This window comes from Panthera tigris, chromosome C1, assembly GCF_018350195.1.
Source record: "Panthera tigris isolate Pti1 chromosome C1, P.tigris_Pti1_mat1.1, whole genome shotgun sequence".
Classification (NCBI taxonomy): domain Eukaryota; kingdom Metazoa; phylum Chordata; class Mammalia; order Carnivora; family Felidae; genus Panthera; species Panthera tigris.
In genome coordinates, this window is record NC_056667.1 from 19,925,133 (window position 1) to 19,942,610 (window position 17,478).

A 17,478-nucleotide genomic window follows, 5' to 3' on the forward strand; every position below is an offset into this window, starting at 1 on the left:
ATTAAACTCTGGGTAAACATGCTAACTGGATTGATTGAACTAATAAAGGCATAACCTTAACTGCATAAAAACCTGTACCTTTCCTTACTGATGAAGAAATAGGGCAATGGAAAGTTGCATAGACGGATAAGAAATTAAAGATAACGGGACTGTTTTGTTTTGTTTTTTTTAATTTTTATACTAGCATTCAGAACTTGAACATCTAAGTGAGTTTGGTCTTTTTAAAAACAGTTGCTTTGGGAGGCTGTACTGCACATTCATTCCAACTGCCATTACATTCTGCTATTGCTCAAAGTATTTCGGACCCCTTCATTTGAAACTGCCATCAGAGCTGACATCACATAGCTTAGAATATTCTCCATGGTGGCGAGTCCTTTCATTTGTTGAAGGTGGATTTGATTTTAGGAAATAGCGAACATTCATTTGTAGTCATGTCTGTGAACAAGGTAGGTGATAAAGCTTAAAAATAACAATTTGGGTTTTATTCTTTAAAAAGCAAAAAAGAGAAGAAATGACCGAGTGGTGACAGATCCACTAAAGATTCTGTGCATTGGTAGCATTATTGGAATGAATATCTCATCCTAAGGCAATGTCTTTGAAGGAAGCAGGACTCATTTTAATGCAGAGGGATTTTTTTTTTTAATTAGTCTCATTCCTTGATACATAAAATTATAGTTAGCCATACTTCAACATTTAACTCGAAGAAACAACACTCTGTGGTGATAAATGGTCAGCAGTGCCATTCAGAAAGAGTCTTACATCCATTTTGACAAGTCTTTTTTTTTTTCCAACCAACAACTTTATTTTTTTAATTCCAATTAGTTCACAGTGTTCTATTAGTTTCAAGTGTATATTATAGCGATTCATCAATTCCGTACATCACCTGGTGCTCCTTGACATGTGTCTTAAGAGCCACACCTTGTATTTTTCTGCCTTCAGATAATATTGCGGGCAATTGGGCAGTTTCTTGCTCTCACTGGCCCTCTGTGAGACAGCCCCATAGCCCATTAACCATGAAGCAAGCTTGCCTGGTTTATCAGTACCAGGCCTTCACAGCTTTTGTTTTCTTATTTTAGGAGTTATCTCAAGATTCATTTGGGTCTCAGGCATCCTCAGCCCCCTCAATGACCTCCAGTAAGGGAGGGCAAGAAGATATGAACTTGAGTCTTCAGTCAAGACCCTCGAGCTTGCCTGTGAGTATTCTTGCCGACCTCTAAAAGATGTTGGGGCAGAGAGGAAAGCAAAGAAAACTGGTTTCTGGTTGGGTGTTTTGGTGGTATGACCTAAATAAACAATGAGCTATTCCTTGAATTCAGGTTGAAAATTCTAAATAGGAATTTATGGACTGACCTTGTGGAATGTCTGTTTTGGCTCCCTGCCTGGAAAATAAGTTTGTGATCTCTATTTAGAGTTTTTGGTTTGGGGTTTTGTTTTTTAAATCTTGGACTCTGCGGCATGGGCCAGGTGAGGGACAGAGATGATGAAGATGTTGGAAGCACTATGTGCTCTCCACCAAAGGGAGAGAAGTCTCAGGGATGTTTTCACCTTACTTTTCAGGGCTTAATTTTTAGGTTTTTGTCTCAGTGTTTAGCTAGGAAGTACGATCTGGGGGTGCATTCAGCATGGATTATTGCATTGAGCATAGACTGAGTAAAAGTAGTTTTTCTGGTTGTTTTGTGTGAATAGGTGCTTTTGTCTAGTTAAGTGCTTGGTGCCCAGATGCTTGATTGGTGTTTATGGATGAACCGACTGTATCCTGAGAACAGCAGTACAGTCTGCTGATGAAGAGCTTGGGCTGTGGAGCCATTGTTACTCAGTCTACCTTTTGACTCTGCCACTAACTGTAGCCTTGGGCAAGTCACTTAACCTTGCCATGCCTTAGTTTCTGCATCTGTAAAATGAACCTAAAAGTACCCACTTTGTGGGGTGGTTACTAACGTGAGATAAGTTAAAATAGAGTGCTTGTGAATATCTGACCCTACATAAATGTCAGATATGATCATCATCACTTCTGAGGGCAGAGACTCTACATGATACCTGAGAGACGGCACCAACTAGTTAACAGTAGACTGGTTCTGGGAACATTTGCCCCAGATCTTAGCTCTGGTGCTGTATGTAGGCAAGTCAGTCGGACTCTGAAAATTAATCTGGGCACAGGAATAAAATGGGCTGCTCTGAAATCTAGTTAAGACAGTAGGTATCAAACCCTCCATGGCAAATCGTGCTTCAGTTATTAGTAAATAGGAATTCAGCCACATGTATCTAGATAAAAGTCTTTTGAAATGTTGATTCTACTCAGATTTGAAGCCTGTCTCTTCAGTTATTCTGACTTGGGAGAAAATGGTTTCTGGATCTTTAAGGAAGAGGTAGGAAGCAGGAACTCTGTTCATCATGAAGCCTCTCGGGGCTTCCCCTGAAGATCTCTGAGCCATGACCTGAGTAGGGCAAGATCTGCGGAGTCCCTGGGTACCTGCTGTGCAGGCATCCCAGGCCAGGACAAGTAGGCACTGTCAGATGGGAGTCTGAGACCCTTGACTTTCTCAGTTGAGGAACTGGGTGAGGATGTGTCTGAATAAGGCAGTCCCTTTTTGTTCCCTTTTCACAAATGTCTGTCGCAATCCTTTTCTGCATCCTGAACCTCACCGGAACGTGTTTTTTAACCTGATTCAGTCAGAAATGTGTAACCACTCCCTCGTCATCTGTGGTCTGTAGGTAAATCTTGGTGAGGTGCTACTGTGGCAAGAAACCAAATCAGTGGGTTTTTGCCGGTGCTTTAAGTTGCTCCCCGTCAAAAAGTTTCTGCTTGCTCCTAGTAAGCTTTCGACAGAACTGTATTTGTTGTCTTTTAGTCCTGGGAAGCCTAGCATACAAACATGTTGCATGTCTTCTAACGGTTGAGAGCCTTGAGCCAGAGCTTCTGATTTGACCTGCTGAAGGGAGGGTGCTGGCAGCTTTGTAGGCCCAGGGGAGGATTGTTCCTGGGCAGCCTATCACAAGCAGCATTCCCAAGCTCAGGCTTCTACTATAGATTCATCCAAATGGGTCATTTGCTCTGTGGTAGAAGCTCTATGTGGGAGGTGAGCTGGCTGGGTTATTGGCATCTTGTTTGTTGAATTGCTTTTTATCCCTCTGCTACTTGGACTAAGAAACAAAAGGTGGTTATTCTTTGAAATTTTGGTTTGATGCCAGATTTGCCTAGCCAGGCTGGGAAACCGTCACATCTGAAGAAAGGAGAAGTTGGGATTCCCTAGAAGGGGCCCTCTCTTTTCTTAAGCGGTTGTGTCAGGGATCCCTAGGTTTGCCAGTGCATTCCTTCACTCAGCAGATGTCTAGGGGGCACCCCTTTGTGTGTGGCTCCAGAACAGTAGCTAGCAGCTGACTGGAGGGCAGCCTTTCCAGTTTTCCACATCACCCTCTTCGCTCATTCACCTTACCCACTTAGCCTTAAAAGCATTATGATTGTGACCCTTGATTTAAAGACTCATTATGGTTTCTGATCCTGATTATTACAAAAATTAGATTTTGAGGAGTTTTTGCTCAGCTATTAATGCCAGACCGTTTAGCTGCTATTATCCTGATTATGTTATCCCTCTATTTAAAACCTCTCAGTTATTTTTCATTAATCTTAGAATAAAATCCAAAATCCTTAATATTACATAGGCTGCCCCCTGCTTCTGATTTAGATCTGGAATGAGGCCTGAGACCTTGCATTTCTAACAGATCACTTGATGCTGCTAGATCAGGGATGGCACTTTGAGAACTTCTGTTTCATCCTTTTTTGCTCTTTGCCTTGCTGTCGACTTCCTCTCAGTTTTTATAAGGCCCCATGCTTTTTTCTGCTTCTGGACCCTTGCACAGACCCTTCCCTTGCCTAATACACATTTCCTCCTAATTCTTGTTCATATTTCAGACTACATATTTAAGATTATTTCCTCAGAAAACTCCTTCCTAATCAAGTGTCAAAACTCAGCTTAAATAACTTCTGCGATGCCCTCACAGACTGAAGTCAGTTTTTATTTAAAAAACAAAAAACAGGGGCGCCTGGGTGGCTCAGTCGGTTAAGTGTCTGACCTTGGCTCAAGTCATGATCTTGCGGTTCACGAGTTTGAGCCCCGCATCGGGCTCTGTGCTGACAGCTCAGAGCCTTCTGTGTCTCCCTCTCTCTCTGCCCCTCCTCCACTCACACTCTGTTTCTGTCTCTCAAAAATGAATAAATGCTAAATAAATAAATAAATAAAACATCTGCAATATTTAAGACCTATTAAAGATACAAAGAGGGGCTCCTGGGTGGCTCAGTCGGTTAAGTGTCCAACTTCGGCTCAGGTCATGATCTCGCAGTTTTGTGAGTTTGAGCCCCACATCAGGCTCTGTGCTGACAGCTCAGAGCCTGGAGCCTGCTTCCGATTCTGTGTCTCCCTTTCTCTGACCCTTCCCTGCTCTCTGTCTGTCTGTCTGTCTGTCTCTTTCAAAAATAAATAAACACTAAAAAAAATTGAAAGATACAAAGAAGGATTCAGCCTGAGGACCCATCGTTAGCAAGCAAACCTTGCTGACATAGGTAAAAGCACCTTATATAGCTCTCTGAGATCACTTCCCCATCCTTGTACCAAGGGAAACACTATCCAATATCTGAGGTTTCTTTCCTTCATGTCACTAGAGCAATTTGCTGATACCTCTACTTACTTGGGTCTCTTCCACTTGATGGTAAGCTTCTGGAGGGCAGGCACTGTGTTAATGACCTATCTACCCCTAATATCTATCACATGATGCCCCAGACCAGTGGTTCTCTACTTTGGCTGCATGTCAGAAATGCCTGGGGAACAAACGATCTTTAAAATCCAGTGGCCAGGGTTCAGAGTTCTGAATTGTTTGGCGGGGGGGTGGGGCTTGGGCTTTGCTGTGGTTAGAGGCTGTCCCAGGTGACTGTGATTTGCAGCCCTGGTAGAAATCCACTAATCCAAACTGTGTCAGGTTCCTTTGCTAAAATAGACTTAGCACCCATGTTTTTTCGTCAGTATCTTTCTCAAGTGTAATTTCAAATTTAAATAAGTGTTACTTATTTAACACAAACTCATGAGGGCTGACTGTCTTGTTCCTTGGCATCCTAGTGCCTGGCATAAAGTAGGCTCCACTGAGCAGCATCTATTACATTGTTCATTCACAAAGTGTATGTCTGACAGGGGACAGCTTGACCATATTATAAGATTGTTGCTTTCACTACTAGGGCAAGGCAGGTATCACAACCTGTTACAGGAAAGCCCAAACTCCGTGGTAGAGGATGGATTAATTTATTTGTGCTTCCTGACAGTGGCCTTAGGAAAAAGTGGGGTTAGGGTTTGTCATCTGTCTTGTAAAATAGCTACTACTTCCCCTTATGGTAAGAAGGTTCTTGGGGTGCCTGGGTGGCTCAGTTGGTTAAGCGTCTGACTTTGGCTCAGGGCATGATCTCACGGTTCATGGTTTTGAGCCCCACATTAGGCTCTGTGCTGACAACTCAGAGTCTGGAGCCTGATTCAGATTCTGTGTCTCCCTCTTTCTCTTTGCCCCTCCCCTGCTGTTTGGTTTTTTTTTTCTCTCTCTCTGAAAATAAATAAACATTAAAAAAAAGAGAAGAAGGTTCTTGTAAGGGATGGGTGAGCAAGCAAACAAAATGGGTTTGTTTGGGGTTTCTTTAGTTTGGGGCAAAATCTTTAAGGGTCTCATCTGAAAATTGGTATCTGACTTTTGATTATAATCATTTCTGGGAATGACTTGGAGTTACATCTTTAAAAGCTTCTGTTTGGGGTGCCTGGGTGGCTCAGTCGGTTGAGCGTCCGACTTCGGCTCAGGTCATGATCTCGCAGTTGTGAGTTCAAGCCCCGCGTCGGGCTCTGTGCTGACAGCTCAGAGCCTGGAGCTTGCTTCAGATTCTGGGTCTCCCTCTCTCTCTGCCCCTTCCCTGCTCATGCTCTGTCTCTGTCTCAAAAATAAATAAAAACTTAAAAAAATAAATAAATAAAAGCTTCTGTTTAAGTGATTCATTCAAGTGTATGTGGTTTCCCTAGAGAATGCTTCCCAATTTTTTTTCTTACTGAGGCACATTTGTAAATTTACATTTTAGTCTTGAAATTTTACTTGGAATACAATTTCCATTCAGTGGTGGAACATAGATATAGAATTGAAAATCCAGATCTAGAAAGGTTAGCTAGATCAGTGCTTCTCAAACTTTAGCATGCACTAAGAATCATCTGGAGATTAATTAAAACACAGATTACCGACCTCTACCCAGAGATTCTGGGTGTAGAGTGGGACCTAACAGTTTGCATTTCTAGCAAGCTCTCAGGTGGTGCTAGAGTTCTAAAAACCATACTTGAATAATAGTGAGCTTAGGTAGCCCTTCGAAAGGGGAAGAAAAAAATCAGAAGACGAGGAAGCCACAATGGTAACTTGAATAACAGTGGTGACTTAAACTGTAGTTTGACTCTTGGTGATCTGGAGGGAAGGCTGTGACTTGAAAAAGGTGGAGAGAAAAGAGACTTGGGAGAAATAGTCTGCCCACAGTTGTGGGCTCAGTGCAGTCTATTCCTGGGGTAGGGCAGCCCTTGCACTGTCAACACCACCCTGGGAGTTCTCCGCTCTGTGGCACTCGTCACTGAAGCCCTTCTAGAAGTTGGCCACCAAATCCCAGTCTACCTCAGAAATGGCTTTTGGATCTGGTTTCTCCCGTCCTACCCATTGCCTTTTTTTTTTTTTTTTTTTTTTAAGTCCCCTGTTACTTCTCACCTAGTGTCTTCCCCCCCAGACTCCCAGCTGTTCTGTTTCTTTTCCTTCCAAGTCTGTCCTCATTGTAATCATCTTAAAAAGTCAAATCTGGCAAGTTAACATTACTGCTTTAAAAGCCTCTGGCTACCTGTTGCCTGTAGGTTTAAGGCCAAGTGTGACATTCAAGTTCTTTTGTGATCTGGAGGATGAGAATATTAAAAAAAGTGAGTAAGTTTCCTGTCCCTGGAGTAAAAGCTAGCACACTGTTTGCTGTGGGCATTCTATAGAAGGCAGACAGGCATTAGACAAGGGTTAGACTTTGATGACTTCTGAGGCAGCCTGTGATTCTGAATATGACATGGTTGCTACCCTCAAGGATCCTTCTCTGTTTCATTAGTAAAACAGGTAGAAGAATGTATACCTGAATGTCATAATGGATACTGCCAAGTTTGGTTAAGTCAGTGATCATTTATGTCTACATAGTTGAGGGAAGACATCATGGCAGAAGTTTAGAATGACCTAGATATGGAGATACTCGGGTGGTTAAAAAAAGAAAAGTATAGCCTGAGCAGAGGCCAGGTGGGGGTGGGGTATAGTATAGATGATATTGGGGAGCTGGTCAGGATCCAGCTTCCAGGGGGTGGACAGTAACAGGAAGGAAAGCTAGATTAAAGGAATTAGGACCCTGGTGGGCCAAGTAAGCCATTTGGATTTGATTTTACAGGCCTGCAGACTAGATATGGAATTAGAGCAGTAACGTGATAAAACTAATGTTATAAAAAATAATCCATTCGTGTATAGTGTGGTTTGAAAAGGGGAGAGTCTGGAAGCAAGGGCAGAAGTTAAACTGTTGAAAAAATTCTGGTGAGAGGTGTGGAGTTGTACCCCTTTGTCTCATTTGCATAGCCAACTAGTCCCATTTATGAGGTGTGCAGGAAAAAATGTATAGATCTGAGAGAAAGTGGCTTCTACTGGGTAGAAAATTTAATGATCTTGAAGGGGGTGAGGAGAAAGATCTCGTTGACGGAAAAGTTAAAAGGAAAACTCATTTTGGGGGAGAAGTTAAGTTCCATATAGTGAAACTTAAAAAAAAAAAAAATACGGGTGCCTGTCTGACTCAGTTGGTAGAGTATCCTACTGTTTTTTTTTTTTTTTCTTTTTTAAGTTACTTATTTTGAGAGAGACAGTGTGAGTTGGGGGAGGGGCAGAGAGAGAGGGAGACAGAGAATCACAATCAGGCTCTGCACTGTCAGTGCAGACCCTGGCATGGGGCTCGAACCCATGAAACTATGAGATCATGACCTGAGCTGAAACCCAAGAGTCGGACACTTAGCTACCTGAGCCACCCAGGCACCCAGAGCATCCTACTCTTGATCTCAGGGTGGTGAATGCAAGCTCCACGTTGGGTGTGGAGCCTACTTAAACAACAAGACAAAAACATATGCTGAGTTGCTAGTTGGAGAGAGGAGACTGCAACTTGGGAAAGAGCTGAGACTAGATAGAATTGGAGAGCTGTGTGTATAGTGATTAACAGTTAAACTGTGGCCTGAAGGAGGCCTCCCAGCCCATGGCTTACGGAGAGAGGAGTCAGATGGAGCCCTGGACAATGCCTGCAGTCATCTGGTAGAAGCGCCCAGCAGATAGCTGGTGAGCTCTGAGTAGGACCAGGATTGTGTCATATTTATGGAAGCCAAAGGCGAGGGGGAATGGTCCACATCGAATTTATATTTCAAGGAATATAAAGTGGGATCTGTCATGAAGCAGGTTATTGGGCTCCTTTTTAGGTGTGGAGAGGACCTGGTTTCTGAGGGCTGGAGGAAAAGGAAATTCAGGGAAAGGTATAAAGGTAAAGAACACTCTTGAAAGGTGTTGGGGGGTGGGGGTGGTGACAGCTGAATCAGCCCAAATTCCTCCACTTCACGTGAAGACCCGCATGTGTATACTGTAGATAGGAAGAAGGTTGAAGATGCTGGCAGAATATTAGGAGGGTGTAAACAGACTTATCTCTCAAGAGTTGTGAAAAAAAAGGCATCAAGGGCACTCACTGGGTTAGCTCACAAAGGGCACTGTACCCTTGACTGGAGAATCTTAGAGGCCAGTGTTGAAGAGCTGGATCATACTTGTTTCTTCTCATTAGGTAGGAATGGAGGTTATGGATGCTGGGAATGAGGTGGAGAATAGGATTAGGATTTTTAATGTCTGTTAAGTTATGTACAGATTTTTTTTTAATCACCTGGGTTTTCAAGCCCCTTTTAAGACTTTACTTAATAACACTATAGCTATTAGCACTCATGTTTTACTACTGTCAGACTGCTGGGAGCTTGGGTTACAGTGATCTAGAAAGAAGAAATGGGAGGGAACTACGTTGTTTCTGTAGCATCCACATCTTAAGACGGTAGGAGTGAGGCCAGGAAAGGAGCTATAGGCAATACCAATCCTCCTAGAAGAGCAGGAATTGAAATGTAATGAGTAACCACTCCTTTTTTTATGTTAGAAGAAACTAAGGGTCAGAACTAGGATTTGAATCCAGCTCTCTCTGATATTTCAGACGAAATATTTCCTCTAGCATCCCACACAGCAGAAGAAAGGCTTGGAGAATCTGAATTTCTCTCTTCAAGTTTAACCAGAAGCCTCAACCCCTTTGTCGTTTAACATTTACCAGGCTTGTCCTGAAAGAATTGCCATTTCACTTCTGTTTTTCCAGACCTGCTTGTCATGGAGCACAGATGAGTTGTGAAAAGGGCAGCTGGGGGGCAGGGAGGGGTGGGAGAGGGAACATGCCCAAATTGATAGGGCGCAGGGTTGCTGGAGGAAGTAACCAACTAGGGAATCGCCTCAAACAGTGGCAAGTTGACTCAAATTTGGTTCTTTTGTTCCCCTTGACTTAGATGGGAGCAAACCCTGTTTGTGCCTTTCTTCTTAGAGAACAGTGTCCTGATTAATGGTGATGTTAATCAGAGCCTTGCTACTGAAAAAATGTGGTCCTGTATCTAGCAACACGGGCATCACCCGGGAAATTGCTTAGAAATGCAGGTTCTTGGGTCCCACCCAGCTTTATTGAATCCAACACTGTTAACAAGATCCCCAGGTGATTCATTTATCTAATGGTTTAGAAACAAGGAGTTAGGGGGACTCCTGAGTAACTCAGTCGGTTGAACGTCTGGTTGACTCTGGATTTTGGCTCAGGTCATGATCTCATGGTTCCTGAGATTGAGCCCTGAGTCTGGCTCTGTGCTGACAGTGCAGAGCCTTCTTGGGATAATCTCTCTCTCCTGCCTCTCTCTGCCTCTTTCTTTCTCTCTCTCTAAATAAATAAATAAACATTAAAAGAAAAGAAGCAGCAGCAGCAGCAAGGAGTTAGACCCTGAGAACTGAGAGTAAAATTTTCAAATGAAATGTCAAGCTTGGGGACTTTGGAATACATGAATTTTACTGACTGTGTCTAGTAAACTGTAAATAATCTCTGAGTGTGTGGGGTGGGAATGGAAGACCACCACCCGTTGTTTTGTGGTGCTTTGGGGGCCCTGGTTCTCCATGCCTACAGGCCAGACCCCATTGTGGGACCAGCCACAGCTCCCAGCATACCTGTGTAGCCTCGTCCCCAGCCACTCAGGTGTGCCTCAAACTCCTCACAACTCCCAGTCCTTCCTGCCAGTGTCTTCTTGCTTCCGATGACTGCCCAGTCACCTTCCCTGTCTCTCTCTTTAATGCCTGGCAAACTCCTACTTTGGCTTCAAAACCTAGCTGCAATACGTTCTCTGGGACTTTTCCCCTGATTTCTTCATGGTGGCCTGGGACCTCTGCTCAGGGACCAGATCTGCGTGTAGCACCTGTGCGAGGCAGCTCCTGGGCTCGGTACACCTGTGCTGAGCAGCCCTGGGCTCCTGCTGCCCACGTGAGCTCGGGGGCCAGCGTTTTGTCATCTGTGTTTACTGGGGGGAGTGACAGAAATCCTCTGAAGGCTTAAAAAAATTGGAACGCTTGAAGGATTAAAATTTTACACTGTGTTGCCTTTTGTCACATCTCATGGTGAAAGGAAACAGGCCAACAGTTTTTGCCTAGGCTTTTGATGGCTTATTTTCAAGGGGCTGACAAAAATGCCACTAGCACTTTTGGTACTCAGAGAAGCTGGGCTTTTCTGAGGTTGGTGACCTGTTTTCTTTATATCTGACTGTGTGTGCTTGCTCCCCTTGAATTGTAGCCCAGGTGCTCTCAAAAAGTCTCAGAAAGGAAATCCCCACCCCCTCGGTCATATCTGCCCAGACTGCTCAGAGCGGCGTGTACCATGTGCAAGTAGCCGCCCCTTCTCTAGAACGCCTGTTCTCTGGCAGGGCTAGCCAATCTGCTTCTCCATCCCAGTCACGCTGCTCCGGCCCTGATACTGCCTGGTGCCTGCCGGAGCCTGTGCTGCTTGCAGCACATTACTCTATGCTTGTTCCTGGGCCCATTTCCTGTTTCTATTCTAGTCGCTGGTGGCTCAGCTCTGCTTCCTGCCTGTGTGTCTCACACAGATTCCTCTTGCTAGTACCTTTTGTTTTCTTCGGAACAACTTCGGTCTGAAAACTAACTGAGCCTTACTTCTAGTGTGATGGCTCCTGGGGTCAGTACCCTATGGAGGACTGGCAGGAAGTACCTCCTTCCCACCAAGCATACTATACCTGTTGGATTTGACCTTGTTCTTCAGTTGGTCCCCAGTCTTGCTACAGGAAGCTGGTGGCTCATTGCTTAGACCAGAAATTGCTATAAGAAGATGAGCTGGGATCTTTTGCAGCCAAACTTGTCTTCACTCCTCAGCTGCACAGGGTTGTCGGGACTGGTTCTTTTTTTTTTTTACCTGGCGCTTAAAAGCATTTCCTGCTGCTGCCAAAGACACTTTGTAGCCCTTTCTAGCCCAAACCTCCCCCCTCTAAAATCCAGAGAATACTTATATGGGGTTGGGCAGGTAATGCTATCCTCAGCAGAGTAATAGCTTGCAGAGAGTATAGAGATGGAAAGAAAGCATGTGCTGACTCAACCTTCTGTCCTGTGTAAGCAGTTCAACACCCCCACCCCCACCCCAGGGTTAGAGTGGGAGGGAGAAAGTGCAGGGAGGTTGTTAAAAAAAATTAAAGAAAGGAAGAAGTGAAGGAGATTGTTCTGGACAAATGTATTTTAATGCTCTAATGCTCCTCCATCTTGCCCATTTTCCCCAGAAGATGCTGGCTTAGCAGAGAGTAGGCCTTGTGAATAATTCTATTCTCCTCTCTCCTTCATAACGACTCTTTTGGGATCATCTGATAATCCTGTGTCAGATCAAGTGGTTTCTACACTGAACCCTAGGCCTAGGTATATTTAATAGAGTGGAATTTAATGCAGGGAATTGGGCTTACAAACTTGCTAGGAAGGTTGAGGAAGCATGCTCTAGGCTTGTCCTCCAGAAGGAAATTCCTACCTTTGAGCCACTATCAGATTAAATGCCCTAAGTCTGCTATCCAGGGATCAGTGAGCTGGAGTCAAGAAGGAGCAGCTGCTGCCGCCAGAACCAGCATCCAGTTTACTGGAAGAGGAAGCCAAAATGCTGCTGCAGAAGCAAGTGAAGGAGACGGAAATATGGTCTCTGCCATACTTTGATCTAACCTCGAGTTTGCTCCTAATTAGGAGAACCTGAACTATATCTAAACCCATCCACAAGGGATTCTGGGAAATTTGGTTTTTAGCTTTTTAACCTCTATAATTAGGAAAAGAGTAGGATGGAGACAGCGTGAGCTAGGCCACAGAATATTCACCACACTAACACAAACACTACCCCTCCCCCTTCCCCCCACTTTACATATGAGGAACCTAAGGCCCAGAAAGGGTAAAGGACTTGCCCAAGGTCATTCAGTAAATGAGAACATTGGGTTCCTGACTCCCATTCCAGTGTTTTTACTATTAGGAGTTTTTACTAAACTCCTCTAAAGGATCAGTTTTAAAAAAAAAAAAAAAGAAAAAAAAAACAAAAACAACTCCTTTAAGAGAAGGAAGAATACCATAGTCTCTTCTTTGGAGAAAAGGAAGGAAGAGGTATGTAGAGATGCGGGGTTGAGATTTCTAGGCAAAGGTAGTGATACTATACAGCTTCTGGATTTAGGCCTACTCTCCAGGAAGATGTAGGAAATATTCTGATAGGAAGAAACCTCAAAAACTAGAATTTCCTGCAATTCCTGACTCAACATATGGATGAACTCAGTTGCCTTGGTGAACATGGCTCTCTTTCACCCCCACCCCGCTTCCCTTTCTCTCCCATTGGTACATTTATAACGTTCTGCAAGCTGTTTGGACGATTACCTCAGTGAAGTACATGCCCTGGCTTCTGCCATTGTCCTTCTCCAAAAAGACCAACAAAATCAGAAATCCAGCCCCCAGATGTGTGATTGCCAAGCTGTTTCTCATCTGTTCTTGGGGCAAGGGGGGTGTTGGGCTTTTTGGACAAGAAATAAACCAAGTTGGGGGTGCCTGGGTGGCTCAGTCGGTTGGGCATCCGACTTCAGCTCAGGTCATGCTCTCACAGCTCATGAGTTTGAGCCCCACACCAGGCTCTGTGCTGACAGCTCAGCCTGGAACCTGCTTCAGATTCTATGGTCTCTGCCTCTCACTGCCCCTCCCCAACTTGTTCATGTTCTCTCTGTCTCTCTCTCTCTCTCTCAAAAATAAACATTAAAAAAAAAAGGGGGGGGGGGGCGTCTGGGTGGCTCAGTCGGTTAAGCATCCGACTTCGGCTCAGGTCATGATCTCACGGTTCGTGAGTTCGAGCCCCGTGTCGGGCTCTGTGCTGACAGCTCGGAGCCTGGAGCCTGCTTCGGATTCTGTGTCTCCCTGTCTCTTTGCCCCTCCCCTGCTCACACTCTGTCTCTCTCCCTCTCAAAAATAAATAAACATTAAAAAAATAAATAAATAAAAATAAATAAATAAATAAATAGAAATAAACCAAATCTTCCTAGAAATGCTATAATTTAGAAACCATGAGGGCCTCCCCCTCCAACCGGACACCAGAGTGAAAATCTGTTCTGGCAAACTTGGTCCAGAGGGGAGGACCCCTGGGTATGGAGCTGTGTTAACATACCTGATAAATGAAGCATAGAATTAGTTCTGTTGTCTTTTTCTTCATATTCCTAAGATATTTGGTGTTCAACCTTTGGGGACCGGTGCTTACTCTCTTGCTCCATCCACTTCCACAGCCTGAACCTGTTCTTTCTTCCCCACCTGCTGTCAGCATGGAATTGGCTGGTATTGTGACATAGTCTCTGATTTCCGTGAGGTATAGCTCACCTCCAAGCTGCTAGCTTGCTTCCCCATTTGACCTTTCCCAAGGAAACTAAGAAGCCATGTCTTGTTGAAAGTGGAAACTAAGAGTGGAAGGCTCAAGCTGAGAGTCAGAGAACCTGTCCCTGAAGACCAGCTTTCATGTGGGAGGAATATTGAATATTATTTACTGAGATAAGTGAAGGTAATTTCCTGACATTCTGGGGAAGGTAGGTGAAGAATTAAGTTCCAAATAAATGGGATCAGTGTCAGAAGAACTGTTATTAGGACTATTTGGTTGTGGGGCTCCTGGGTGGCTCAGTCGGTTAAGTGTCCGACTTCAGCTCAGGTCGTGGTCTCCCAGTTTGTGAGTTTGAGCCCCAATTCGGGCTGTCACGGAGCCTGCTTCGGTTCCTCTGCCCCTCCCCTGCACGCATGTGTGCTCACGCACTCTCTCAAAAATAAAAATAAATATTTAAATTAAAAAAAAGAATATTTGGTTGTTTTCCCCCCTCATCTTCTACTTTCAGAACTTGACTGTGTCTCTCCCCATGTTCAGAGTTCTGGTTTTCAGGCCTTTGGGATAGATGGCTGGCTGTCTTTTCTGGGTAAAGATGCTGTCCATTTCCTACTCTCAGATCTGTTTGTTCCCTATCGTCCCCCAAATCTTTGGATTTTATCTAGTAGGCCATGGTAGAGAAGACCACTGGCAAATATAAATTTAGGGGGTTTTAATACCAAACCGAGGAGGCCTTGGAGCTCCCTAGACCTTGGTCTAAGCTGTGTGCAGCACAGTGCCAGTCTTGCCTTCCCTAGTTATGCACTTTGTATCCTTGCTTGCTTTCTGCTTGAGGTGGAAGCCTAAGGCCACACCCCTTCTCCCTTACACTTTTTTTTTTAATTTGAGAGACAGACAGACAGACAGACAGACTCTTAAGCAGACACCACACAGCCTCCGCCCTTGGGATTATGACCTGAGCTGAAATCAAGTCAACTCGATCAAACCGACTGAGCCACCCAGGCACCCCTTCCTTAACACTTCTCCTTTCTAGAACTCTGCCTTCTTTTCTGTGCTTCTTTGCTCTTCCCTCCCCTACCCGCTCCTTGCTCAAGTTCTAGGATTTCAGCTGATGATCATGGTAGAACAAGGTCTATGTGGTTGGCTTTCCTAACAGGAAATGCTTAACTTGGGGAAAGTAGGGAGTTCCTAACTTCTTTGCTTTCTCAAACTTTACAGCACTTGTTTCCTGCTGGGATTAGAACAGCCCTATTCCATAAATATGCACTGTTCTTGACTGCTCTAACTCAGGCCCAGCTCTGACCCAGTTTCCTTTTTTTTTTTCAGATTTGAGTCCGTTAGCTAGTGACCCTTAAAACCCTGTACATTTTTGGCCAAGAGGTGATTTCTGACTAGATAAGACATTCTCTCCTGGCCCAAGTGAGAAAGTAGCCTTTTCAGGGGAGGGGTATGTGTCCAAAGGCTGATCAGGTAGGTAACGTGGTATTATACGGGCCTGGTGGGGACTGTGACACATTGGAAAACAAGTTAGCTCGCTACCCTATGGGAGTTCTAGGATCTATTTTTTTCACAAGTTGGGAAACTGGAGTTTTGTGGGTTTTTGTTTTTTTGTTTTTTAAGTTTATTTGTTTATTTTGAAAGAGAGAGTGTGTGCATGGGAGGGGCAGAGAGAGAGAGTGGGAGAGAGAATCCCAAGCAGACTCCTCACTGTTAGTGCAGGGCCTGACATGGGGCTCGATCTCAGGACCGTGAGATCATGACCTGAGCCAAAATCAAAAGTTGGACACTTAACTGACTGAACCACCCAGGTGCCCCGGGCTTTTAATATAAAATCTTGGGATTATTAGAAGAGTCTATATGCGAGTGTCAGGCAGTGGGTTAAAAGGTTCTCTGGCACCTGTGGGTCTGTCCCTGCAGCTTCTTGTGGACTACCCATGTAGTTTTGGCTTCCTTGGAGCTGGGATTTAGAATTTTTCTGGGGGTGGGGGCCAGCTGTGGGGAATGCCATCTACCCATTGCCGGCTCTCCTTGTGTTTGGTGTTTGTTTTATTGGTTTGGGGAGGGGGAAGTGCAGGGGAGATGTTGAGCAGAAGCACTCAATGTGATTAAACCTCTAGCCGAGCAGATCTGTGGGAGCAGAATATCGACCCCTGGAAAATCAATGGCTGCTGCAGTGGCCCAGGCTGCTGTTTGCAGGGGCTCCCGCCGCAGGAGTGCAGGCAGCCCCACAGTCTCTCTTCCCCCCTTTTTCGCCTCAGAAACGCCCTCGGCCCCCACCCAAAGGGTCAGAACTACCTCAAGAGATTTTGCTGAGGTGGATTAGAACAGCAGGTTCTTGTATTTTTGTAATTAGATTGAAATTTCTCCAGTGACACAGAGCCCCGCCTCCCGGCAGCCTCCTTTCCAGGCGTTCCTTCTCTGCACTGCAGTTCTATCAAGAGCTCTTACCCAAGTGGCCAGGGCCTGTTCGGGGTTGTACTTGGCAGTTTTAGACAGGAGAGTTCATTCCCCTGATGCCGGCACCCAAGAGTCTCTCCCTCCATGTAGAGGTCTAGAGCTCGGTCGCGTATGGGATTACTGTGGGAGTGAAGGTTAAATGAAAGAGAGAAGACAGAGAGACTGGGTCTAAAGAGGATGCTTTTGAGTAGATTGGTTCATTGAGTAACATTTATGAAGCATGTTGTCTTTTGTGTGCCTGACATTTTTCTGGTTACTAATAACATAAGAGGGTATAGCCTGGTCCTGCTCTGGTCCCACAGGCAGATTCAACACAGTGCTATCAGTCTTGCCGCACTGGGTCAAGGGGAACCCTTGGAGGGACTCTGAGCATCGCCCGCGGGGTGAGAGTGAAAGGCCAGAGAAGTTGTGCTGGGACTGTGTAGGCTTTGTCCCCACGAAGCTATTCTTATCTTTGAAGTCTCCAAGCCAAAAAATAAATGATTTTAGTCCATAGTTGCTGCACCTATAGCTTCAAGTAATTGGTTTTCCCACCCAGTTCTCTGGGAAATGGGCCACCCGGCTGTGTGAGAGGAGAGTTCTGGTGCCCCCCTGTTGGAGAACAGCTGTGGTCAGGGGGTTGAAGCTTGCTTGCCTGCAGGTCTGGGTGAGGGTTTGAAATCGCCTGAGATGAGGCCATCTAGAGGCCAGGCATGTTTTGACTTCTCTCTCTGGGCCACACCCCTGTGCTTGATAACATTATTAGAGCACATTCAGTATGAATACCTGCGGAGACCAGATACCTTCATGGGACTCAACTTCCTGCTGGTCTCCCTGGAGTCTCAGTCACACTGTCCTTCCTCCTACCCCCTGTACATTAAGTACCCCTCTAAGGGCCCAGAGGTGAGAAGAAGTACCATACCCTTTAGTGTAGCAATAGTAAGTTTAAATTAAGAGAGTTCTAGATGAAAGGGCCGATTTGAAAGAAGCCATGAAAGAAGGTCTAGAAAGGAAGGTCTCTT

At 44.9% G+C, this 17,478-nt stretch overlaps 1 protein-coding gene and 1 long non-coding RNA gene across 6 annotated transcripts in view; one reads left to right on the top strand and one right to left on the bottom strand.

The window, feature by feature from the left end:
• ARID1A (AT-rich interaction domain 1A) overlaps positions 1-17,478 on the top strand; it is a 69,941-nt gene that overhangs the window by 28,046 nt on the left and 24,417 nt on the right. For all 4 annotated transcript variants that reach the window (XM_042995669.1, XM_042995670.1, XM_042995672.1 and 1 more), the window contains exon 4: positions 1,077-1,193. In XM_042995669.1, the coding sequence (XP_042851603.1) occupies positions 1,077-1,193 (117 nt within the window). The remainder of the gene's footprint in view (positions 1-1,076; positions 1,194-17,478) is intronic.
• LOC122241057 lies at positions 153-14,225 on the bottom strand. 2 transcript variants are annotated; one of them, XR_006220999.1, is made up of 4 exons: positions 13,823-14,225; positions 11,400-11,581; positions 8,787-8,900; positions 153-435 (listed from the first exon to the last, which is right to left on the bottom strand). It is a non-coding gene; the product is annotated as an uncharacterized LOC122241057 (long non-coding RNA). The 2 variants fall into 2 exon arrangements; XR_006221000.1 differs by having other exon boundaries at positions 11,400-11,598.